The 27285-nt window shown below is 41.5% G+C and overlaps 2 protein-coding genes across 5 annotated transcripts in view; both read left to right on the top strand.

Annotated features, from left to right (window-relative positions):
* The window catches only part of LOC146498870 (glypican-1-like), a 49106-nt gene extending 41847 nt beyond the window's left edge, over positions 1–7259 (top strand). For 2 of the 3 annotated variants that reach the window (XM_085138030.1, XM_085138031.1), the window contains exons 8-10: positions 119–249; positions 5256–5431; positions 5772–7259. In XM_085138030.1, coding sequence (XP_084994156.1) covers positions 119–249; positions 5256–5431; positions 5772–5956 — 492 coding nt within the window. In that variant the 3' untranslated portion in view covers positions 5957–7259. The other variant, XM_085138032.1, reaches the window with a different exon arrangement.
* Positions 7260–14084: 6825 nt separating this feature from the next.
* The window catches only part of LOC146498867 (ephrin type-B receptor 1-like), a 131558-nt gene continuing 118357 nt past the window's right edge, over positions 14085–27285 (top strand). For both annotated transcript variants that reach the window (XR_014870211.1, XM_085138026.1), the window contains exon 1: positions 14085–14321. Coding sequence is in view for 1 of the 2 variants with exons in the window: in XM_085138026.1 (XP_084994152.1) it covers positions 14228–14321 (94 nt within the window). In the remaining variant the exon portion in view is untranslated. The remainder of the gene's footprint in view (positions 14322–27285) is intronic.

Below are 27285 nucleotides of genomic sequence, written 5' to 3'. Positions count from 1 at the left end.
GACTCCATCACAGATTGTCACTTTATGCATTGTTTGTAAAGACTGTTTGCACTCTGACAGCATATTAAGTGTGTGATTAAGTGCAATGACTTGGAAACTGACAAGTCTTTGTTCTTAGGTATCGGATCTATCCAGTAAGCTGAGGGAGATGCGTCAGTACTGGATTCAGCTTTCTTTGGCACTATGTGGCAAACTGGCACCTGGAGGCAACAGTCAGGACAAATGCTGGAATGGTATCACTAAAGCCAGGTAGGGGGAAAAAAGCAGGAAATGTGCGCATTAATGTTGATTTAAAAAAAACAAGCCTGAACCTAACCTCTTATATGTTTTTTCTCTGTTTACATATCTATACATCATATAAAGATTATTACTTAACCTCCCTACATTTATCCTCAGCATTAATGTGGGGCTGTTATCCTCATTTGAAATGTTTTTATTCATGCACCTTGGTAGAGCAGCTTTGTATGATTCACATATCAAAATAATCCCTTAATATAGTACACAGGACCATGGTGCAGCCCCTCAGTTAATCCACACTCTTCTTCCTTTAAGCCAGCTTCTGCAGATTGGTTTTGCTCCCCTCTTAAAGAAAAGATGTGGACAGCAGATGAGTGGAGCCGCTGTGCTCACAACCAGAGCTGTGTGTCTAAGATGATCATATGACCCTTGTCACCTCTGTCAGAGCTGAGAATAGAAATAAAATGGAGTGTTTCAAGTTAGCTGGAAGTCTGGGCTTTTGGCTTATACAAATGCGATCGCACAGGAGTCTCTGTGGACTATGATGTTTGCAGACGACACTGAAGTGAGAGGTGGAAGAGACTCTGGAGAGGTGGGGCTATGCACTGGAGAGAAGAGGAATGAAATTCAGAAGAATACATGTGTGTGAATGAGAGAGAGAGACAGGTGGAAAGGTGAACATAGAAGGAGCAGAGGTCGTGACAGTAGATGAGTTTAGATACCTGGGTTCAACCATGCAAAGCAGATGGTGCACAAGAGAAGTGAAGAAGAGAGTGCAGGCAGGATAAAGTGGGTGCAGATGAGTATGAGGGCTGATTTGTGACAGAAAGACAGAAGCAAGAGTGAAAGGGAAGGCTTACAAGATGGCAGTGAGACTATCTTGGAGACAGTGAGACTGACAAAAAAACAGGAAGCCGAGCTGCAGGTGGCAGAGCTGAAGATGATTGTGATTTTGATTGTGAATTACCAGGATGGACAAATGAGTACTTCAGAGGGGCATCTCAGTTCGAGGGGTTTGGAGACAAAGTTAGGCTGAGTTAGTCTGGACATGCGCAGATATATCAGACAAATGATGCTGAATATGGAAGTGCCAAGCAAGAGGAAAAGAGGAAGACCACAGAGAAAGTTCAGGGATGTAGTGAAGGAGGACATGCGGAGGGTTGATGTGACAGAGGAAGATGCTGGGGGTTAGGGTGAGATGAAGGCAAATGATCTGTTGTTCAACCCCTCAAGCTATCAAGTGAAAGAAGAAGACAAAAGTTTATAGTCTGTTTTGTGTGTACTTTTTCTTTTTAGGTTTTTGTTGTTTTTGACTGCAATCCTTAATCCCACGTGCACTTGTTACTGAAAGGCAGGAAGGCAGTTAGACATCCGAGTCCTCCCGGAGACCCTTCCCACCATCATCCCAACAATGACTGTTGAGTGAAGTTTCATTCCAAAGAGAACGCTTCTTTTTAATGCTTAAAAACTGGAAAATGCTTCTAAAGAGAAGCGGGAAACGGAGGAAGAAAGCCAAACATCCAGCTTCTGATGAAGCTGCTAGACACAGGCCTCCTCTTCACGTTGAAAGCCATTTGTTGCACCTGTGTCAAAACAAAGCAGGCATCAGTTCCAAGGTGGCGAACTTACATCTCTTCCACATACAGTGATTCCAAATCCCAGCAGAAATCCACATCCCGCGACACAGGTATTCATGGAAACAAAAGAACACACCCCTATGTGTTTTTCTGCCTCCCTTAATCCATGTGCAAATGGATTAGAGAACAATCTGATGATCCAGCCACGCTTCACACGCACACACACATTCACACCTCCCTTTCTTTAAAGTGCTTGGATTAGGGCCAACTAAACATCAAATCTCTGTGTGTGTGAATAATGTGAAAGAGGCCATGAAATAAAGATGAATTGCTGACTGTGTGTGACTGTGTGTGATAAAGAATATGCCATTAATGCTCGCTTGCAGCTTTGCAGTGACATCTTGTGGTTTTCTGTAGAGCTCATTAGATATCAGATGCAGAATTACAACAGAAATCCTGTGGAAACAATAACTCGGCATCATCACACATCTTCTTGCAGTAGGATTGTGTCATGGTGCTCAAATTGCAACAACAAATTCCTTCTCCTCACATACAAGGTCTTGAATAATCAGACTCCATCTATCTTTGGTTCTGTGGGTGTGTCCTGCTTCCACCCCTGGGGTGCAGTCAAATAGTCAAAAAAAGGACCTACTTCCTCCTTCTACTACACATTGTTGTTTGACTCTAGTGGAAAATGTCATGAAGAAAGAAAGTTGTGAACCACACTGTCCAAAAGAGGGAAAACAACACGTGCATCTTACTTGTTATGTGCCATGTTGTTTACGTGTTTGGCTCCTCCCATCAGAGTATGAGTGGGACTGTGTTTTTTTTTCCTTCTCCTTCCTCCAAGGTGTGTGTTGGCAGAGACATGCAGCGACTGCTAATTGAGTGGACAGCAGCCTCTTAGCCTCCAGCTGACAGCCACCTTGCATCTCTCCTTGAGCCAGCCAGTTGCTCGTAGCTTTGAGTGCTTGTGTGAGAATCCTGAACTTAAATCCTTTAGTGAACAGCGTGAGCTCATTTGTATTGCTGGTATCGTGGCGTGTTTATCTGTTAGGAGCATAGACTAGAACATTGTCTTCTGTTTGCCTTTTATTTTTGGTCAGGGGAGAGCAGGAAACATTGGTTTGTTGTTTTGGTGAAGCAAATAAATTCCTGCTTAGCGTCTTTGGTTGTTAGGGTGCCGGTCTTTTCTTGGGAGTCGCGTCTCATGTTGTGTTTAGGTTACCCCAAAGGCTAGGGTAACATGAATTGGGAGCTTGAACCCGCGACCTCTCACACCTTTCTCACCCAGAGACAGAAACACCTGGGGGGAGGACACACCCATATATACTGTAGTGGGAGATGCCAAACATGTAAACAAACTGGCAACTGATCCTTGATCATGACATACGTCACCACATCATTTCCTCCTTTTTTTAAGCCTGTCTATAAGTGAGGAAAAATTCCCCCCCATCCATCACTTATCCAATTCAGAGTCCTCTGTGTGTGTGTGTGTGTGTGTGTCATAAATTACTTTAATGATGATCCTAAAGTCTGGGGATTCTGGCTACAGCGGATATAACTAATGCAAAGTGAACTATAGCTAACATTAAACACAACGATCAATTAATATAGCGCATAATCTTGATTTAGAGAGCTAATATAAATCCACAGTATGTTCTTCACATAAGGCGATAGCTTGATGAGAAGTAGATCCTGTTACAGCAGCTGTGGGTTTAGCAGCCTGCTGTTGAAAATTCTAAACAAATCGGCAGGGTGTAAATTGGGGAACACTCATAGTTAATATTTACAGGATCTGCGTCACTTTGTCAGTTTATTTTGAATCATTTAATGGTCGGATGGTGAGTAGCTATGAGTTATGGGATCTCATTATCTCCTTTCCTTTCATAAAGGATGGTGCAGTTTGTCCTATGCTGGAGGAGGTGATAATGAAGCATCGAATGACCTTTTCTAAGTATTTAGAGAATTCGAACGGCTCTTATTATGGCTGCCATGCAGATACCTCTGGGTCGCTTCAGTTAGAGACCTTCCTAAGCAGAATTGACTATTCGACCGCGCCCCCGGTCTCCTGTGGAGCCAGAGCACAGCTGTCTCCACTTACAGGGTAGCCGTGATAGGAAGCTGTGCAGAGGAGTTTTTGGATGGGCGTAAAGCGGCTTTAGGCTGAAACATGTAAACAAACTGGCAACTGTTTGTTTTACCTTTTAATGAAATTGTGTTTTATTTGTAAATTTGCCTTGTTTGAGTCTTTTCATAAAGAAAAATACCTGAATATATTGGCTGAAAGAGAGTTTTAGGCCTATGCAAAAGTGAATGGTAGGCATATAGTGACTCAGACTTCACGTGCCTGCAAGGATATTTGGCTGTCTGAGACAAAATGAAGTTTTAGTTTCTTGTTTGCATAATAAGTTCTTTGCCACAGCATACTTTGTCTTATTTATGCCTACATTTTATTATTTAATTACAACAGAAAGTTAAACAAAATCACACCCCTTCTCGTCCATTGCACCGGGACATGTTGATCTCTTTCGGCTGGTTTCCCAGGCACAGATTTCTAGACTTGAAGATCCTGATTGGAAAAAGTATTTGGTCTAGGATTAGGCATAATCCATGTCTGGAAAAACTAAGCCCTGATGATCAATGCTAAAAACACTGGCCCACAATTGAAAAGAGATGCTTACTCCTGACATAGCTGGGGTGGCTGACACAGCAGCGTAGGTGTCAGTCTGAAAGGGGTGTAAGTCAGAAGGCCAATTACACAACCAGACTTTGCACAGCTCCATCAGGAGTCACAGAGGGTTTATGTAATAGATTTTCAAACACAGCACTCCTCACGACTTTAAATGTTTCTCAAGCAGTGTCTTGCTGGATGAAATACTTTAAAAATATAATAAATAAAAATTATATCATTATATATTTTTTTAAAAGGTGAAACGGGTTTTGTTTTTCTTCTGCAGCTTCTTTACTATCCACTGGTGCCCATTTCTTAAAGCTTTGGGACTAGGTATTGTATTTTCCAGTTGAGGATACTCACAAGTACTTGTTTTCTTTTGCACAACCACAGGCTGCACGACTGTGCTTTTAACACCACAAAGGACACCTAATATAGCTGCGCAAATTCCCTCTACTAAGACTCGTCTGGCTGGTGGGGTTCTCTCTGTATTGTTGTAGGGTCTTTACCTTTCAATACAAAGTTATTTGAGGTGACTGTTGCTATAGAAAAAAAACTAAATTTAATTTAATAGTAATTAACTGCATTTGAGAAAACCCAGAAGGCTAAGATAAGCTAGGAAGTGCCCATAAAACCAAATATTGATGCCTCACAGTCCACTGAGCACACATAAGCTCTGTCATCAGCGATAATGTGACAGTCATAAGGCAGTGATTTAAGCCATGAGCATCATGCTTCTATTCTTGTCGCTTCTCACGGCCAATTAGGTACCTTCCAGAAGTGATGGGCGATGGTTTGGCCAATCAGATCAACAACCCAGAAGTGGAGCTCGACATCACAAAGCCAGACATGACCATCCGGCAGCAGATCATGCAGCTCAAAATTATGAGCAACAGGCTGAAAAATGCACTGGATGGCAATGATGTAGACTTCCAGGATGCAAGTGAGTGATCTTCTGGTAAAAGTAGATTCCAGAAATAGTTGTTTTATATCATACTGATTCTGCAAGTAGATCAAATGCACCAGCTCTCTTGTTTCGGGGGTCTTATTCCCTAGAGTTAACGAGACCTGGGATTTAAGGACAAAACATTCCCTATAAATGGTGTAATTAAAAGATTAATTGCATTCAGGAATGTCACACGGACCCAAATACAATTGGGCCAATTATCAAGAGCAGCTGAAGGTGACATTTAACAAAAAAAAGCTAGTTTCCACTGGTCTTTAAAGAATTATTTCACAGTTTACCATTAACAGTGTTTTATCCGTATCTCTCTCTTTTCCAGGTGATGACATCAGCGGCTCTGGAAGCGGTATGTGTGTAGGTGGCCAGTGTCCTCGTAGCAGACCGGGATTGTATGCCTACTCGCCGGACAACAACCGAGTCAGAGGCGCGGCCGCGTTCCAAACCGGCTTCTGTAGCCTGCTGCTCCTGCTCCCGGCGACCCTTCTGCTGCTGCTTCAGCGATGATGGACCCCCGCCGCCTTCGGTCAAGTTTGAAGTCAAAGGCAGGGCTGAACCATGGGAAGGACAAACGGGGGTTCAGCTTGAGGAAGTAACTTTGCCAAAAAAAAAAACCCAACAAAAAAACCATTAAAAAATAAATAAACGAGACATTTGTGGAATGAGAAGACATTTTCATCGACTCAGAAGAGCAAAAACTGATTGTATTCTTTATTTTACTGCGTTTACATATGTCTTAGCTTGCTAGCGTGTTTTTGGAATGAGGACAGACGAATAAGGGATGACTAAGAAGACTCTGATGAAGATAATGATGTCTAATTGTGTCCAGTCAGCAGGCTGCAGAGGCCTGTGAAAACATGTTCGGTGCCCTGATATACAAACAAGATTTTTCTGGGTTTTTTTTAATTTAATTTTTTGTTATTTCACTACTTGAGTCAGAGTTGTCTACCTTAACAAACATTGTGTACGCTGTAAATGTTCGTGTACATTAGCTTAAAGGCTGGCACCATATCGAGTCATGAATGTACAGTATAATACTCTACTGGCGATGAATTCCCCGTAATCTGTGATGTCGTTGTCCAGAAGTCTTGGTGTCACTGCTTTAAGTGGACAGACTCGGTGGGATTTGTTCGAAATATTGCAGATAACTGATCACAACCCTGTCATGTATCAGATGTGCTGTACTGTAAACCCAACAATTTCAAATTGGCTTTCAGAAGAAAGCTGAAACAACCACTTCTTGTTTTTTTAATAACAACTCATGATCTCTGTGAAGAAGTGAGCAGCCTCGTTGACGCTCTTAGACTCAAGCACACACAAGCAGTTTCCTTAAGTTCTGTTTTGTGAAGACAGGAGATTGTGCACGATTGTTACACATCTGTTTGCAGTAAACACACACACACACACACAAAACTCCACAGAGAAGATAAAGTCCAGAGAGGACCATTTGGGGAATGCTCGCCTGTGTTGAGGCTGATGTACGGTCGATCAAACCAAAGCTTATTACACACACGTGAGAACCCTTCACCAGGTTTTATACTCCATACGCACCAGAAAGAAAAGGTTTAAAGTTCCTGCAACTTTTGTACATACAGGATATTTGTGAAATAGTGTGTGCATTAGCCTGGTGATCATTTACTTGGCATGCCTGTCTTCAAGCTGCAGCACCATACTGCTACATATGGAACTTCTGATTCACGCAAATGTGTTACACACGCACACATTTTTCACTCTGTGTATTGAGCCAGGTTTTTTTATACATCAGTGTATCGAGTCACACATTTCATTCATTAAACTCTGTTTGATTGTAGCTGTGGGGGTTTTTTTGTCATTGATGTGAAGAAATAGGTCTGCAATTTGGCAAAATGTGACTAGAGTCTTCGAGATCTTCATGAGAACATTAATAACACATTCAAGTGTGTTTTTAAAAGTAAAGCTACAGACAAAAGCCAGTTAACTTAGTATTTATTAAGAGTGGAACTGGGTGTTATGTGGCACGTTATCTGAGCTGATCAACAAGGTAAAAACCACACGTTGTTTTTACACTTCAGTTTCTTTCTTTTTTTCACAAACATTAAACCAGTTCAGGGCTGGAAAAATAGGACTCCTCTTAAAATCCTCTACGTCACATCAGAAATAAACAGCCTGATACAAAAAAAGTTATTTAGCCTCTATAGCGTTAGATATATAGAGTTCCACTTTCAGGGCATTTTACAAGGGATGCATTTTTATAAAGCTCTGAATTATATTAAAGTTTAAAACGATGTATGGTTAAGGGTGTGAGCACTTTGACAGGTTACTTTACAGTTTGTTGGTTTCTTTTGGAATTAGAGCAAAAAACATTTTCAATGTGGTGAATTTTCCTAACCATCTGATAATTACGAGCTCCAGTCTGAGTTAAACCATAGGTGGTACTGAGGTTTTGCAGACACCCCTACGACATCATTTTGGATGTGTGACAATCAGGGTGACGGTGTAGGATGAAGTGAAGCCCCCAGTTGTTCAGGCCTAGAGACCAGTCCTGGGGAAATTGAGGGGAGAATGACTATTCCCCTGAGTGGTTGTGAGAGGTTATTGGAAAACGATTCCTAAAGTAAAATTCAGACAGGTCTAGGGAAAAATCTATATTCCCCAACTGATTGGCAAAATTCTCCTTGTGATTGCTTTGCTAGCAGATTGCTGTGGTGGTTGTTTCACAGACTTGTCTAAAAACACTAACCACTTACTCTACATCGTGCAAGAAACCTGAATATTAAGTTTGCCTTCCTCCTGCTTTCCTGTTTTGTTGTGTTTGTCACACTTAAATGTTTGAGAGGATCAAACAAATGTAAATATTAGACAAAGATAACAGAAGTAAACACCAAATGCAGTTTCTAAATGAAAGTGTTTATTATTAAGGGAGAAAAAAATCCAAACCTACATGGCCGTGTGTGGAAAAGTGATTGCCCCCAAACCCAATAACTGGTTGGGCCACCCTTAGCAGTGAGTCTCATGAAGGAAGGGCCCACTCATCTTTGCAGAATTGTTGTAATGCAGTCACACTGGGGGGTTTTCGAGCATGAACCGCCTTTTTAAGGTCATGCCACAGCATCTCAATCGGATTCAGGTTGGGACTTTGACTTTAACTTTTCTCTCATCAGTCCCATCGGTATTTTTCCAAAAGTCTTAGGGATCATCAAGAAATTTTCTGGCAAAACTAAGATGAGAATTTATGTTTCTTTGCTCAGCAGTGGTTTTCCTCTTGCAACTCTGCTATGCATGCTAATTTTGCCCAGTGGCTTTCTTATGGGGGAGTCATGAACACTCTCTTTAACTGAAGCAAGTGAGGTCTGCAACTCTTTGGATGTTGTTTTGGGGGGGGTTGTGAACTCTTGTGACTTCGCTGCACTCTTGGAGTAATTTTGGTCAGGTTCACCACTGTTCCATGTTTTTGCCATTTGTGGTTAATGGCTCTCACTGTGGTTTACGGAGTCCCACAGCTTTAGAAATGGATTTATAACTTTTTCCACACTGAGAGATCTCAGTTGCTTTGTTTCTCACTTGTTCCTGAATTTCCTTGGATCGCAGCACGATGTCTGGCTTTTGTGGATCTTTTGGTCTACTTCATTTTGTCAGGCAGGTCCTATTTAAATGATTTCTCGATTGAGAACAGGCCTGGGTGTGGCTAGAGAAACTGAGCTAAGCTTTTCACAGTTAATTTATGTTATAACAGAGGAGCAATCGCTTTCACACTTTGGTTTTGATTTTTCCCCCCCTTAATAGTAAACATCTACATTTAGAAACTGCATTTTCGTGTTTACTTGTGTTATCTTTGTCTAATATATATACATATTGATGATCTAAAACATTTAAGTGTGACAAAAATATAAAAAATAGTAATTTTGGAATGGGGCAAACACTTTTTCACACCACTGTAGCCACCGTGACGTGAAGATAGATCTGACTGAATCACACTCCAGTTAACTCATCATAAGTTGGTGGCCAACAAGCATTTCCTGGATAAACTGATCTGACACCTGGAATGATTAAAACTCATAAATCTGACTTAATGATTTGTGCATTATAACCCAAGATGAACAATAAAGACCTCACATTTGCAGAGAATAATTATCCCATAGACTTGTATAGGACCACAAGTCTTTTCCAACCACAACCATTGCCCCTTGGTGGATTAAGAACTAATGCAGATTTAAGGCACTTCTGCACTTCACACTTCAGACCCAGAAGCTGCATCCATCATTTATACTGTCTATGAGTGAAATGCAAGTGTTTTAATTGTAGGCTACTTAGCACTAAGCAGGTATCAGTAACTGCCTGATACACCCATCAGAAATAGGCTAATTAATCTACCCACTATCAACCTAAAACCAGGATTTCACTCTCTTTTCGAAACATGGAAACCTCTTTTCTGAAAAACAAAGATGGCGACAACTGTAGTATGAAACCAAAACAAAGCAATGTTAATAAATGAGCCTTAGTAGTGCTGTTTGCTGTATTTTTCTACACTTTATATAAAGGTATTTCTCTTGATCTAAGCATTAAAATCTTCTGATATTATGCAGCTATTAATATGACAAAATAAGTAAAAACAAATATGTGACTGAGCACCTTTTTTTTTTCGCTGATGCTTCATGCCCACCAGATGACTCACTGCCTGGCCCTGTTTCCACTGATGCCATATCCGCTCCCAGATATCATCCCACTCTAATCAAGAACATCAAATCTGGGATGATTTTGTTCTCTTTCTATTTAAAGCCTCGACTTGCGAGCTCCACTACAGCTATAAATAAACATATTGCTCTTTGTAACAGGACACGACAAGCATCATCTGGTCCAGCTGGGGGGAAACTGGGGCTGACGACAATCCTGCCTGTCAAGGGTGTTGATTTACTGAATGATTCATTTTCCTGATGTTTTCAGATCAGATACGACAGGACGAAAAAGCAGGGCCAACGAACGGAAAGTTCATGGCAAGTTTATGTTTTTGAACCAAGGTGAACTTTTCGGCGTGTGAATGCCTCGCATTTCACTTCTCACTGTGAGTATCCTGTGAAACTGTGAGTGTGATGCACAGATCTGTCTGTTTTTATATAACTCATCTATACTATAATGTTTCCTGTCGTGTAATTGTGAATGATGTAGAAGTGAGTGTAGAACCTGAGCAGGCCTTTACCGGCATGTTGCTACCACACTTTTGATTTCCACTCTGCTATGTCTAGACATGTACACCAATCAACTTTCAGCACTGTGCCTGACGTCTCTGTTCCTGATCAAAGCTTATTTACCTCGCCGAGTCCCTCAGGATGGAGATACCTCTTAGCAAAGGGATGCATGACCTCAGCTGCACAATTTTAAAAGAGTAACCAGAACCTTCGGAGGCAATTCAAACATTATTGTTCTGCTTGTGCGGCAGCCAGCAGACCTGCGATCGACTTTTGGGTTTCCACCTGTGGCTGGAAGGAAATGATGAATGCCTCCAACTGCTGACTTTAAGATAAGAAGCGTCTCCCTCTGTTTGTCTGCCTCTAACTGACATGCACGCTCATATACACAGCTCTTTAGGATAGCGGTCAATATGAACAGGATGCAGTAGCCCCTGATTGAAAGCGATTGTCATGTAGGTTGTGGTGTGTGTCATAAAGCTGCTGGCAGCTGAAATGTCATCTTGAGGGACAGGAAATAGAGCATCTGGGAAGAAAAGTGCAGCAATGTCACAGCGGTATGAGACAGTGTAAGAGGCACAGGATGAAGGAGACAGGAAACCTAAAAAAGCAAATTGATCCAATGCCTCTGGGGTGGAAAAGTTGTATTTTTTCAGAAACACTGAGTGATTTTTATTTTTTCCATAGTGCATTTTGTCAGTACGCACACCTTTTAGGATTTTGCAGGTAGCCAAAAAACACAATAATGCTTCCTATTTTAGAGAGTTGTCTTTTTTGCCAGTGTGATTAAAAAATGCGAATAACTGAACTGAAAGTCTTAATATATTGTGACAATTTGCATTTTTTTAAAGCAGTGTGGCAGTCCCAGATGCTTTAAATCTGCTAAGGGTTAAAGCTGGACATACGGCTTAGAGAGAGACACAGATGTTTTCACTCTGGCAGATTAAGTGTACTTGTAAGAATGATTATTTAAAAATTCAGTTATCTCACCCTTAAAAGGCACTAAGAGGACATTTAGGGAAATGTCCATCAACACAGTCCTGAAAAGAGGTCTGATTAGTCAACACAAGCGAAAACACCAGTGTAGGTGAACCGTAGTTGTTTTTCACTTAATCCTCTTTATCCCCTGTAACACAAGGCCACACACTCTAGTCCTTGCTTTTTCTCCTAATACTGCAAAGGCTGTTTTCATGTATCAAATTAACCCCGAGGTCTCTCCCAGTGATGTGAAAGACCAGAAAACCACTCAACTTTGTTTTCTACTGGAGGCCTTGGGCTGAAAGTCTGCAGAAAGTAAACAGACCTACATAGGGGTTTATTGTTGCGTGTACAGCATGTGTTGAGGTGTAAAATATACATTTCTGTATGACTTTTGTGAAAGCCCTTTAACTATAGTATGCACAGTATCAGCATCAGACTTGCAGAATCTCCTTTACTAAGACATCTTTCCAATTTCCTTACCAAAATATAAAAGCATGTCCATTTAAACAACCAGAAGAGTCTGTTCAGTGACAGGTTGCTTCTCCCAAAGACAAGAACCAACAGACTTAAAAACTCCTTTGTCCCACACCCCATCAGACTGTTTAACTCCTCTCTGGAGGGGAGAGGGAGGGGAAACAGGAGGACAAAGGACGGGGGAACAACTAAGCTGTAGTGCCTCTTCACTTCACTGTGCAATTACCTTTTGTGCAACACTTTTTGTTAATAGTCAACGGTGCAATAGACTCCATACTTGAAATGTGCAATTCACTTGTATTTTTATTTTTATTCCTATTTATTCTATTTATCCCCTTTGTATAGTTTATCTATATATGTCTTTGTATTTATATATGTGTATATATATATATATATAATATTCTGTAACTCTATAACTTCTGTCGGTGCTGTGCTTTTTTGGAAACCAAATTTCCCAGAGGAACCCACCCGAGGGATTAATAAAGTTTTATCTTATCTCTTATCTTATCAAGCCCCTTACTGAGACCAGTTTGTTTTGATTGACCTTGCTGGTTACGTTGCCCCTCTGAGACAAAGTCAAGATAGTTTTGTGACAACTTTGGCCCTTTTTGAATATGGACAACATCAAACCCAGAGGCTGAACTTCTAAAATTGTGATGCTACAAAAATATAAATGGTTAACTGTCATAATCCAGAAAAAATAATGCAAAGCTCTTATTTGGCTCTTCTTGACTGCCTTTTGTTCCATTCTTTGTCAAGATGATCCCACACTGCTTCAAAAATCAGATTTGGGAACGCCACTCCGTGATTGATTGTGTGTATTTTTTTCTATCCAGGTATGAATTTATGAGTGTGTCTGAGATCATTGTCGTGATGAAAAATGAAGCTGTTTCTAACCAGATGCTTTCCAGATGGTTTTGCCTGATGAATCAAAATCTGACCGTATTTTTCTGCATTCATAATTCCACCAATTTTGAGAAGGTCACCAACGCCACTGGCTGAAATGCAACCCCAAACCATGACAGAGCCTCCACCATGTTTTACAGATGGCTGTAGACACTCACTGTGGAACATTTCTCCTGACCTCTTCCATACATGTTGATGATGATTCAAACCAAAAATGTATCACTTATATTATTTGCTCCATAGGACCTGTTGCCACTAGTTTCCAGTCCGGTTTCTGTGTAATTTGCCACACCTCAGCCACCCTTTCACTGCGACTGTTTCTGATGAGGCGAACAGTAGATTTGTTATTTTGTCCTACACTTTCCTCAGTTTTTTTAAGGATACACTGCACACCATGCCAAGATATTCTAAAAGCTCTTTGGAAAATGTGTAGACACAACAGTGGTCCATCCTGTAAGTTAGGTGCATTTTTAATGCCAGAATAGCTCACAGGCCAGTGTTGAGTGGCTTAACAAACTGAAAATGGTCAGGTACAAGGACTGGACTGAAAATGAGGGGAAAAGCAGCCAGTGTTTAAAGAAAAACAGCAATAGTTCTTCAGAACACTTTAAATTTATGAGAAGATGTGGCTTCTTCAAAGCAAAATAAAAAGAAATGTGGCGTGCGTGTGTAGGGAACAAGCAGTCTCGGTCCAAACCTTGGGGAACCAATAGCTGAGAAGCATTGATTCTCCTGCTTTATCAGGAGGATCGAACATCATTATTGCTGCAATATCCTTAAAGACTCTTGAGAAAGACCACAGCTCACATCCCATCATAATGACTCTTCAGCAATTCAATGTCACCGGACCACAGTCACTGCAAGGTTTGGTTAGTTGCTGTGCTGATCCTTGACCACTGGGTGCCGCTGTCCCGTCACGCCAGCTCGTCGTGCTGTGGGATGGAGGCAGTGGAGGGGAGACCTGACCATTGGGCATTCATCTTGGGTCAGGTGGAAAAGAATGGGTGATTGGTTTACGAGCAACATTCTCTGTCCTGATTGGACGGAAAGGTGTGCGACGGTGAGAAGAGAGGGAGATAGATAGGGGGAGAGAGAGAGAGAGAGAGAGGAGAAGAAGTGTATCCCCTTCAGCACTCGCTGGCTGTGCCGGCTCAGCACACACTCACACAGACTGAAGACTGCGATGTGACTGCTTACCAGAGGAATACAGCGTGTTCCAGTGGGGATTTTTTCTCTCTTCTCTGTTAGCAGGATAATGGGAGAGGACGGACAGGGAGTCAGACTGGCCATGCCGGCCACTTGGGCTGTTCTGGTTCTCTTCACGGTTACTTCAGTGCATGCAGTGGAAGGTAGGTTTGCAAACCAGGGAGCATCTTTTTGAGTGCTACAGCTGGCGCAGGGTGATTTAATTTATGCACAGTGGTTGAGCAGAAGACTTCTGAAGATGTAACATCAGCTAAGCTTTCTTATCCTTAGACATTTGGAATTTAACTTTATGCAGAGCTCCATGCATTTTTGGAAGAAACTTGAGACTGATGGAGGATTTTTACCACAGTAAGTTTTCTGGTCCTTCATGGTGAGCTGGGTGTGTTTGGGGTTTAATATGAACGCTAATTGCCTTTCAGCAGTGGGCCAATTAGTGCTTTATTGGGAATACTGACAGTTATTGCTGTGCACGCATGCACGAAATGACACAGAAAGTAGTCCCTTTGTGCTCTTCTAATATATTCCATGTTCTACTTTTATACAGCCTTAAACATCCAGCCTTTCCAGGCAATGAAAAGGGACATAAATCACATTTAGTACTGCCTTTATGTACATGACACGTGCATAAATTGTATCAAGTTTCTTACAGGGTCCATAAATGTCTGTTGCCATATTATAAAAATGTGTGTTGTTTAGTATCAAACATTACCATGTTTCTCCCTCCTGAGTGCACTGTTGTAGCTGTTTTATCACACAGGCCACCACTCACCTGTGAGCAGCAAAGTGAATCATAATTATAGCTTGCAGGTGCTCCTTGTAGCTGCTTCCACCTCCCCTGCTGTTCCTTCTGCTGCTCCTCCCTACAGTGACCTCTTGCTCCTCCCTGCCGCTTCCCCGCCTGAAGCGCCATCTCCCCACGCTCGCCTCCAAACATCACCTCATGCCTCTTTTGTGTTACCGTGAACCTCTCCCAAGTACGATCTCTAGCAACTCGTCTCAAAAGCATCCCGTTGCTCCTCTATCCCTAACCCCTGTTGCTCCTGTAAGCCAGGCATCACATTGTTATTGCTCCTTCTCCACAAGCCTCACCCGCTGCTCCTTATTTTTACTTCCCTTCCAGCACCTTTCACTGCTGGTGCTCCTCTCTGAACAGCATAATTTTACTACCGCCCGCCATCTCCTCCTGTTCCCCCTTCTTTTTCCAAAGATCCAATTTCTTCCACACCCCAAAAAAACATCTTCTGCTTCATCCTTTGCTTTCCCGCTTGTCCTCTCCAGACATGACCTATTTTCCCTAAAGGATCCCAGCATCGTCTAGTCTGCACATCATCACTCTTTTAGTTGTTTTCATGAACTTCTTTTACCCCTCTCCACACCTCTCATTACATGATATTCCTCTTCAAGAGTTCCTCCTCTGCTCGTCTTTCAGCCTTTCTTTCTGTTGGTGTCCCTTCCTACCCATGGACCCCTTGCCTTTGTTCCTCCCTTTTCTCCTGCTTTTCCCCCCTCTTCTTCTCCTGTTCCTTCCCCTTCCTCCTCAAGCATGACTTCTTGCTCTTTTCTCTGTCTCCTTCCCAGCAGGCATCACCTGCTGTTTCAGCCTGTTTGCTGGTCCCTCCTCCTGCTGTTTATGCAACACTTCTCCCTTCACCTGCTGCTCTTTCTCACACTTCACCGACTGCTCATGTCACTCCTCTGACATCCCTACCTGGTTCTTCTTCTTCTCGCTGCTGCTGCTCCTCTTCCTCCTCCTTCTTGTCATGTTCTCACCACTGCGGCTTTCCCAACCTTTAAACAGCTAAACCAACCATGCATCGAATGACTGCTTTTGCTTTCTTTTCCTTCTCCATCCACAGTCAGCTTCCACTCCCTCGTCCTCTGCTGCTTCTCCTCCTCCTGCTGCTGCTGCTGCTGTTGCTTATGGAAGTGCTAGATTAGTCTACTGCTGTGTTTTAATGGTGCGCGTAATGACAGGCTTCGTACCAACTCTTCCCCATTATGAGACATGTAAATACGTTGAAGGGCAGCTCTATTTTGATTAAACAGAATGCTGTTGCAGTGTGTGTGTGTGTGTGTGTGTGTGTGTGTGTGTGTGTGTGTGTGGAGGAGGGAGAGGTAGGAGGTTTAGCTGGAGAGAAGAGACAGATAGGTACAGTGTGGGTGGTGGGTTGTTTTGTGGTCATGGTGGCCTTTTCATGGTAAGTAGGTGCCTAATGAACTGATGTATAAGCTGGTCGGAGTTTGTTGGTGTTAAAAAGAACCACAGCTGACACAGTGACTGTTATTATCTGTGCTTTGTGTACTCTCTGTGTGTATTTCACCCTATACATCAGACTTTTTACAGCACTGGGTTGATGCTCTAAAGTGCTACCATTATCAGCAGAATATATATTGGTCTTTAAATAGCAGTAAACTGTAGGGCAGACAAAGATGCAGTGTATTGCTGAGAGTGACGTCTCATTCTTAATCCATAGGGTTTAAAATGATTGAAGCTATAACAGCTCCAAATATTCTGGGAATGCTATCCACAAGGTTTAGTGTTGTGCCAAAAGCACATTTGTAAGGTCAGACAATGATGTTGGACGAAGAACTGGCCCATAGTCTCCACCCTAATTCATCCAAAACGTGTATATCAGGCTGAGGTCAGGACTCTGTGCAGGCCAGTCAAGTTTTTCCACACCAAACTCGCTCATCCATGTCTTTATGGACCCTGCTTTGTGCAATAGCACATAGTCATGTTGAAACTGGAAGGGGTGATCTCCAATCTATTACCATAAAGTTGGGGGATGAAACTGTCCAAAATGTCTTGGTATGTTGAAGCATTAATTGTTCGTTTCAATGGAACTAAGTGGCAGAGCTCACCTCCTGAAAAACAACCCCACACAATAATATCTTTCCTCCACCAAACTTTACACTTGGCATAATGCAGTCAGACAAGTACCGTTCTCCTGGAAACCACCAAACTGACACCCGTCCATTGGCCAGAGGGAGAAGTGTGATTCATCACTCCAGAGAACACGTCTCCATTGCTCTAGAGTCCAGTGGTGGTATGTGTTATACCACTGCATCCGGCGCTTTGCATTGTGCTTGGTCATGTAAGGCTTGGATGCAGCTGCATCGTGGAAACCCATTCCATGAACTTCTCAGCACTGTTCGTGGACCAATCTGAAAGCCACATGGAGTTTGGAGGTCTGTAGTGACTGATTTTGCAGAAAGTTGGTGACCTTTTGCACACTCTGCACCTCAGCATCCACTCATCCTGCTCTTGGATTTTAGTAGTGAGAAAGACTGGACTTGCACATCCTATCACAGTACCACGCTGGAATTCACTGAGCTTCTGAGAGCAACCCATTCTTTCACAACTGTTTGTAGCAGCAGTCTGCATGCCTAGATGCTTGATTTTATACATGTGTGGCCATGGAAGTGATTAGAATGCTGGATTTCAGTAATTTGGATGAGTGAGTGAATACATTTGGGAATGTAGTGTATACCAGGGGTAGGCAACTCCAGGCCTCGAGTTCTGGAGTCCTGCAGGTTTTAGACCTCACCCTGGGTCAACACACCTGAATCAAATGATTAGTTCATTACCAGGCCTCTGGAGAACTTCAAGACATGTTGGGGGTGTCCAAATTCCTGGGTTGCATCCTCCTGAGGCTACATTTGTAGGCCAATTACATCACAGCGACGCAACGAAGGCTGTCCAAATTTGTAGACTCCTCCGAATGCAGCCGACAAATGAGTCCTCCTTTTCCCCAAAATTGAAGGATGGGTCGGGTGTGTTCTTCGTGGCCCACCATATCCCAGAATTCATAGCACGGCCCAGCCAGTTTCCAACAATGGCGTCCGCTACTCAGTTTTAATATTACTCTTATTACTCTTTCTGGGTCACAAAATAAACTTTTAACGTATTTTCAGGTGAGAATGTAGCTGTGTAAACTTCAAATATCTGCTCGGTTTATCAAGACATCACATCACGTTTTCGGAGACGTCTGTTACCCACCAGCTCGATAGCTAGCCAGGAGCTCGAGGGTCAATAGAGCCGGCGAGGAGGGCAAACTCCCGTCACATCATTTTCAGATCACCGTGGTCTTTCGCTACTCAGGTTAAACGTGATATATAAGCCACTTAGATAACTTAAAAATGTTATCGTTTGGCTTTTTTCAGTGTTTTATTTGTTCATGAGTAAATCGGTTTGGCTGATATTAAAGTTATTAGATTAAATTAGATAAAATAAAACTTTATTAATCCCCTGGGTGGGTTCCTCCGGGGGTTTTCACACAGCTGAATAAATGTCAAACAGAAAACTGATTAAACAGAAGTCTGAGATGGTCGAGAATTTATACCAGTGTCCTGTTATATTTTAGATAGCAAGGAGCAGACGGCTGAGTTTATTAATCTCCACCGAGACAGCGGTGATGCAAAACTGAAGGCTAGACCTTCCAATTTCACAGCCGCTCACTTCCGGTCTACCCGACCTTCTGAGGACCCGGCCCACGTAGACCGCGAAGGCTGGGTCCTCAGGAGAATGCAGCCTGTTGAGAAGGTAATTTAGGCATTTCAATCAGCTGTGGTGGATCAAGGACACGTCTGAAACCTGCAGGACACCTGCACTCGAGGCCTGGATTTGCCCATCCCTGGTGTATACTTTAAAAAGTATTTAACTCTTATTTTTATTATCAGTCAGTATCCTCATTAATAAGTCACTTGATTAATCAAATATTGCAAAAGCTCAAACATTTGAGTACCAAACGAAAGTATAAATGAATAGTAGACTCTAGTCAAAATCCAAATGAATGACCATGATCCACAACACTACATAATCTTTTTTATTTTTGTATTGGGCTACTGTACATGAACTCTGTTTAGGAGATCAACTGTGTTGTCACGTCTTGTTTTGGAGGCACAGTGTCAGCAATTTTTTTAAAAAAAATTGGAGCCAGAAGTGATCATATTTGGACCTGAGTGTAGATTACTAAGTTATTTGCTAAGGCTGGAAAGCTCTGTTAGCAAGCTGAATCCTAACAATATGAAACATTGCCAACAGTGCTAGTGCCAACAGATGGTGATTGCTGCAAAAAAGACTTTTGGTGCTATAGAAACCTGTGGGGATAAACCCCTTTCTGACTTGGCCTACGTAAAAATGTTCTTGCTGAGTTTATGGTTCACTTACTCATTTGGGGTTAAACTGAATATAGTGTGAGGTTTGCTTTGATTATTCTCTGTTTTTAAAAAACGTGGATTACCCTGGATATGGTCAGTGGTTATCAACTTGTGATTGACAGGTTATTAGCCAATGAGCCAGTGGTTTCACTGTTCCTTCCACGTCATATCTGGTCTTTTGAAACCAACTTGGTGATGGTAGAATGGTTTATCTTGAGACTTCAGAACGGCACACAGAAACCAGCACTTTATACTGTGTGTAAGTGCAGCGCTAACCCATATTGTACCAAGCGTTGTCCTTAGTGCTAATTGGAATGCTACAATTTAATCCGCCAAAACCAAACTCTGAATTATTGAACAGTTGTGTCATGGCTATATTATTTCTTCATCAAACTGCTGCAGAAGGCACCAGCACCATAAAATGGTCCAGTTCAGCTTAGCTTAGCTGAGTTGAGGCCTAGCTAGCAGACATCTAGCCTAGCTAAAGAGCTACAGCCATTTTGTTTGCTAATGTGTATTACTTTACTGTTTCTGTTGTTTTTACGCAATTTAAAAAAAAAAAGACAAATTAAAGGACCAGCTGGATCTCACAATTAAATATCTTCCTCACCGGTTCAGCTGATATCCATCCATATAACTCTACTAATCAGGGTAGACTAAATCATTCAAAGCTGTACCAGGTTATGATTCAGTGCTATCCCGCTGGTATAAATACAAATGACTATATTTTCCCAGTGCCTCTCTCGGTTCCACTTCCCTCTGCTTCTCTTCTATCAGTGCCACCACACAATTAACAATTAGCATTATAGTGGGAGGATAGCATTATATGAATAGCAAATACAGCATTAAATTGAACTGAATTATAAACTCTCTCCTCCCCCTGAAGCATCCATTAAGTCTAACAGCATTTCTGGCAGAAACCTAACTATAACATATCACAGTTAAGTAAATAGGCACAACTCTGCATTGCATAAACAAGACCAAAATATGGTTTGCTCTTTTCTTTCTTTTTTTTGCTTGAAAAATAACTAAAATAGGAAATCTCTAATGCAATCACTTTATCGGTGTTGTCAGATGTGTTAATATTTTTACAACAAATACCAGACAATGCGTCATTACACACTTATTGATCTATACTACAGATAGCTGCAACAATTTCTTTTTTGCCCCAAGCTGCTTTTGATATTCTTGAGAAAGGTTGTTTTTTTTTTAAAATCCTGATCTGCTGTTTACAAAGGTAGCCATGAGCAGCTTTTTAGAAGTGTGAAGCCGGGCAGCTTTGCAGTCTTGATAAATATCGGAGATGCAGGAAAATATGCCAGCATGCCTGAAAAAGTCTGCATCAGACACACAAATGTGAGTACATTGTTTTGTTACTTCCTGCCATTTATGTCGTCTGAAAGTGCTGTTCACTGACCTTGGAGTCTCAGGGTTTTCACCTATTCAGCGAGCCTAGAACGCAGTGCAGTAAACACAGCATTTGACCCTGTTATTTTGAAAGTCAGTGCAAACCCTGACCCAGCGGATATTGTTGGGTATAAGTGCTACATATCCCACAAACACCCACCCACAAGCCTTGGGAGGGGTGGCAAAGTCATTTGTGTCTGAACCCAGTGCCCAGTCAGCAGCAGATTCTCTCAGTGAAGTTGCTGATTTGTGTCAGTGTTGAGTGTCGAGTTAATTTCCTTTGCCTTTGAAAGAGCTGCTGTCTAATTAGAAATAGCACCGCGTGTCCTTTCTTTTCATAAACTATCCTTTCCCCTGAAGCCCACAAACAGCCATCCTGTGCCCATCTGCCACCTTTTGTGAATGCTAAAGGTTAAACATGGTAGATGTTGTCTTGAATGGTGTTATTAACATGACAAATGAACAAGTGATCTCCTTGGGTAAAGCTATCATGTCTTTATTGGAAATAGATATGCAGATGACCACACACACTCTCAATCAGGCAAACTCACACACATACACACACACATATATGTATATATATACTGTAGCCTGCACCATGCTTTGTCTGCTCATGTTTTAAAGATGCTGTTTCTATATTCTTCTGGTGACAGGTTAGCAATGTGACAGACAGACAGTTGAACTGGGAAAAAGTAGAAGCTTGGAAGCAGATCCTTTGCACCAGTCCTGAGACTTTTACTCCAGTGTTATGCGGTCTACTTTTCCTCAGGGCCTGCTTTCAGTATTAAATATTTATTTCCTCACAGCATTCAAATTGTTTCAGAATAAATTTGCTCTTTCTTCCTTCCTTGGAACCTGTGGGATTATTTACCTTTTGCAGAGAGACTCAGAGCCCCGGGCTTTGGTGCTGTATTTCCCACGGCGAGCTGGGCATTAAGAGGCAATTTTAGATCAGTCAGTCTGGTATTAGACACTGCGGTCCTCTGTAGCCAAAGGCTGTCAGACTTCACTATCACAGCTTTTAGGATTCAGGAAGTTCAGGAAGTCCTTTCTAACAAAACAAGCTCAGTGTTTACTGAGCTGTGATTAATATTATATTAGTGCGAAAATATATCCTTAACCATGAATCTTCACACCTTGGCTGCAAATTTTCACACAACTAAACAGTTTTGTCCTTTTTTTCAGGAAAAAGTTGCTGGTTCTCTGCATCCATAATGAGTCACATCAGTTACAGGGGGGATATATATATATTTTTCTAATGTGTGCTTTTGGCTGCATTTTCATACCAAATGTTTGGGTCACATCCCTGTCTGATGGTTACAGATGCAGTCTGTACAGCTTGTTCTGGGCTTGACGAGTCCAGGTTGGGTCTTAAGTGAAATTTTAAATCCCTGAGAGCACTGCTTGGCAAAGTTACGAGTCTGCACGAGCAATTTGTAAGTAAAATCCAACACTTACAAAGCCTTTAAATGCTGCAAATGTCTCCCACTTATGAAAGCCATTTCATAGATCTCCAATTAAAATGGGCCAAACATGCAACCCGTAGATGTGCATGAATATGCATGGTAAGAATGTGGCACCTTATGCATCCTTCAAATCTGGCATACAGACATTTTTCTAGAGGCAGCTTGATCGTTCATCTTGTTTGCATTCCAGTTGTTATGTTCCTGTCTGTAATGCTTTCATTTTATAGTCAGCTTCCTGTCTTTTGTTTCTGACATTTAATAATAATGACTGCGATATCACTGCTGAGTTGGTTTACAGATATGTGTGATAAATTAATGTTACCGGGGCTATAAATAGCCACAGCCATGTGTAATGGTCTTGCTAAAAGACAGCTGTTCTGCTGTTTGGAGCTCTGCTGATGTGAGTCAGTCGGTGAAACTGCAGTTCACCATGTCATTGACAGTGAAATGGCCACAAGTCTTAATTTTGCACATATGTTTTATTGATATGCAGCCAGTGGGTTCGAGTCTCATCCTCCCTGTTCTGCAATGACTGAGATTAATACACTCAAACCAGGTGTACTGCAGCTTTGTGGCTTTTTGTTCATGTTACTTTTCACGTTGACTTTTGGGTTTGAGATGTTCGCTCCGTACCTGGATGTTGTGGAAAGTTAAAGCTAACTTGAGTGGAATCAAGGCAAAGCAAAGTATTCCAGACATCCTTCCTAAACATTTTCTAGTTCTTCCTGGGGTATATTAGATGCTCTGAGGCCAAATTAAATATATAATCCCAACATCAAAGCTCTGGGTCTCCTCCTAGCAAGGCATGTCTGGAAAACCTCCAAAAGAAGGTGCCCAGGAGACACTCCGACCAGATGCCTGAAGCTCAGCTGGGTCCTTTCAATGTAACGGTGACTCAACTCACATCTCCCCAGATGTCTGAACTTGACACCCTATCTCTAAGTGTAACGTTACTCTCACTAGCAGACGAACATGTAGACAGATATGAACACCATGGATCAGTGTGTCTGTTTTTTGTTGTTGTTGTTTTTACTTCTGCCACAAACTTTTACATAGACTTAAAAGATAAACCGCTTAGGTTTTTGTGGTCTGAGATCACCACACTGTGACCTCATGAAACACATTTCAGGAATTGATAACATTTCACACACGTGTCATTGAAAAAGCCCCACATAGTGAATACAAATGTGAGATACTGTTGTATAACAACTTTTGTGGAGGAAATCAAGCTTTGCTTTCCGTGCTGTTTAGAAAACAAAGAGCTGCAGGATTTCATTCCCCAGCTGAATGTCTATTTTAATATACTGTATATTCAAATTCCAATAGTTATCCACAGCCCTAATTTGAGTGTTATTTGCCAATTCAAAATGGAGATGTGAATGAAGCCCAGCAAAGGCTCCTCATCAATTGTAAAGCAAAATCCATGCAGATCATGGTTGGTACCTTGACCCTATGTTCTGTAAATACTATGGATGCCATTCAAACTGATGATATTCATTATATGTTCCAGAACTATGAAAACTAAATAACACTTCTGTTTTTTTCCAAAGTCAAACTTGAGGCCCAGCTTTATTGCTGGAAACAAACCAAATTTACAATTAACCAAACAAGAAAATGCTTCCTTGCAGGGAGCCGCACAGACAGCCCGACACACAGCTTACGACAATGACATGACAAAGAACAAAGGGAAACAGAGGCCATAAATACACAGAAGGTAATTAGGGAGATGAAACACTCGGGGGAAAAGACACAGGTGAAGTAAGTCAAACTAACGACAGAGGAAACAAAACTGAACATAGTGCACACAGGACAAGAGACTCAAAATGAAAAAAGGTAGCCTAAACATTGAGAGGGAGACAAAGGCTACATTCACACTGCAGGTCTTAATGCTCAATTCTGATTTTTTGATCAAATCCGATTTTTTTGTCTGTTCGTTCACACTACAAATAAAATGCAACAGCAAACGCGCTCTAGTGTTACCCTCAAAGCGGCCCGCATGTGCAAAAGAAGACGTCACACACAGCGCGCTCTGTTTAGACCCAGAGCAAACAATATTGTTTGACTGATGGCCCTTAATATAAAGACTTCGGACTTTACGTTTCCCAATTTTTGCTTTAAGTTATTTTGTTATTTACATAATAATGTAAATAACCTAATAATCATCCTTATTGCTGTTTTAGAGGAGCGGTGCTTCAAAGGATAGTTGCAGATTTCTGTCAGAATCTGCAGATTATACAGTACAAATAAAATGTTCACGTTTCTCCAACGTTGTCTTCCCAGCAGTTTCACTGACATCTGGCCAGGAAGCGTTCGCAATGTCTTCTCAGGCGCTTCTCCGGAGCTGATAATTGGCGTCTGTCTTGTGTCAGTGACGTAAAAGACGGATTTAATGTGATCTGACCGTTCAAACAGCAGTCGCTTTCTAAAACATCGGATATGTATCGGATTCAGAACCACATACGAAAGTGACTCAGATCGGATTTGAAAATATCGGATTTGTGCCGTTCACACTGTCATACCATGATCGGATATGGGTCGCATAGGGTCGGATTTAATGCGCTTTCGCCTGCAGTGTGAACGTAGCCTAAGACTTGATCTTGACACTAGCCAACTACTACATTTCTGAAATCATGGCATCCCTTGTGTATACAAAGGATCTCGTTTGGAAAAGGTCATCAGTTAAACCATTTATCAGTCAGTCAAATTTGATTTGACAGCTTTCAGTCAGTTTTTTAGGTTATTTGATAGAAAAAAGAATATACTCATAGATAAGTGTGTAGTTGTGTCTTCCAACATATCGATGAGAAAAATTTTAATACTTGGTTGCACATTTAGGTTTAAGATATCAAGGTTCAAAGCTATGGTTTATCATCTGAGAAGGGATGCCCGTAAATATTGGCACAGTCGCCTTTCCCACACGGAATGAGTTGCAGAGAGAGGGTTTTAAAAGGAAAGCCAAATTCCCCTGCTTTCTGCTAGACAGGTAATGAATTTAAAAGTTTAAATTTAAGCCTTTTGATCTCTCTTGGCTTACTAAAGCAAGGTCAAGGGCATGATGCTACAAGTAGTTGTATCAGTAGTCTTACAATAGATAAGTCAAAAAACAATTTCACCTCCTAATATTCAAATTTGCAAATATAATTTTCAGAACAAAAAGTAACAGCATATTACTCCTAAAAGCGTGTTTGTCCTACAGTGGCCACCATAGCAAGAATAATGCACTTAAATTGTAAATGTGCAATCTCCTGACATCTAGTGGTGACATTCTCCACACTGTGCCTTTAAGTAAAATTAAGGAAATTGCTTTCTTTAATCATATCATTATAAACTATGACCAAGTGTCACATGACATTTGATATTGCATAGACTGAATAGTTCGTGACTCATTAAAACAGTCAGATTACTGATTATTATTAAGATTATTATAAGAAAATGACTTAAAGGTCATCTTGAAAGAGTGCATTCATCGTGGAATGTTTAAAGCTTGGTATGGGAAAGTCAGACTTTTCTTTAACTGTATAAAAAGTGGTCTGAATAAGAATACAGGATGAATAAGCACTGCACTATATAGCCTAATTACTCAGTATAAAATCCACAAGAACCATTTAGCATCTAAACCACAGTCATTACAGACACTTAATTAAACCCACCCTTTCTCTTCTCCAGCTGCCATTGCTGACACGTTTAAAGAAGCGTAAATTGATTTTAGTGGTAGAGATAGAAAGAGAGCACATTACAAAATGCTTCACTAGATAACTTCCACAGGTTATTTGCATAACAAACCAGTCTAAATAGATTATATTTCTCAGATATGAAACTATAATTGATACCGTTATGGGGAACAGAGCACTGGTGAGAATAAAGGAATGAAAGAATCCTTTGTTTTCACCTAAAATTCTCCCTTTCTTTTCACCAGGGTCCATTATACTGTCACTTCAACTAATTTGCAGCTCAAAGAGTCACATCAATACACCGCTATGTTAGACAGACGGCAATGGCATGCTCTTTGAGTTGTGCTGTCTTCTGTATTGATTTTTTTTTTTTTCAGCGTGCAAGGTAAGCGATAGCATCAATTACCCTTTGTTTCAGACAAAGGCAAAATAAATTCTCTTCACTCTTCTGGTTAAAAAACAACAACAAAAAAACCCTTAATTTACTTTGGCCTCAGGCTCCCCACCAACTGTTAAACCAACCAGCAGAGCTGAAGGAAGAAAAAACACCACAGTATTTTTGGTTAGATCTAATCTGTATTTAACAAAATGATTGTAAAAGTCCTCCTTACACACACGTGTATACTACCACTCAAACATAGCAAAGAAAAAATGATAAATAACTCTAAATATGTCTTATATTGTAGATTCCTGAAAGTAGCCAATTTGCTTTGTTGACAGCGCTGCAAACCTTTGGCCTTCTCTCAATAAGCTTCATGATCTAGTCACCTGAAATGGTTTTCACTTCACAAGTGTGTGTTTGTGTGTGTGTGTGTGTGTTTGTGTACACATTGCATACGTGTAGAGAGGAAAGGTGATCCAGGGGATTGAAAGGGTGGAACTACCACAAGACAAAAGCAGACATAAAGGAAAGCTAAGCACATCCATATCAAGGTCAGCCCAGCCAAATTCCTCACCTGTAGGACTACGACCCGACTTTCCTACCAGTCAATACCAGATAGAAACAGTGACTTGTTCTTTTGACTGCTCCCTTTAGAGCTTGCAGTTGGTCATTTGGCATCCTCCCCTGTTACACTAACCCTCTGCATGTCCTCCTTCACTACATCCATGGACCATCTGTGGGGTTTTTTTTTCTTTTCCTCCTCAGCTCCATCTTCAACATCCTTTGTCCAGTGCAGCCACTATCCCTCCTCTGCACATGTCCAGATAGAAAAAGTGAAATGCTGACAGTAAGAAATTCTACAAGTGGACAGCTCAGCTCATGGCAGTTTAAAAACTGGCCTTAAGCACTAGATCCATAGATGCAGGTTTTTACCACAGCAGACAGTGCCCAGGCTGGAGGCTTTCCAAAGATGCCCCCGAGACCTCAGCACATGGTGGCAGGATATAAAATGGAAGCTGGG

Source organism: Neolamprologus multifasciatus, chromosome 17 (assembly GCF_963576455.1).
Source record: "Neolamprologus multifasciatus chromosome 17, fNeoMul1.2, whole genome shotgun sequence".
Lineage (NCBI taxonomy): Eukaryota > Metazoa > Chordata > Actinopteri > Cichliformes > Cichlidae > Neolamprologus > Neolamprologus multifasciatus.
The sequence above is the reverse complement of the archived record's forward strand: the minus strand, read 5'-3'. Positions and strand labels throughout refer to the sequence as shown.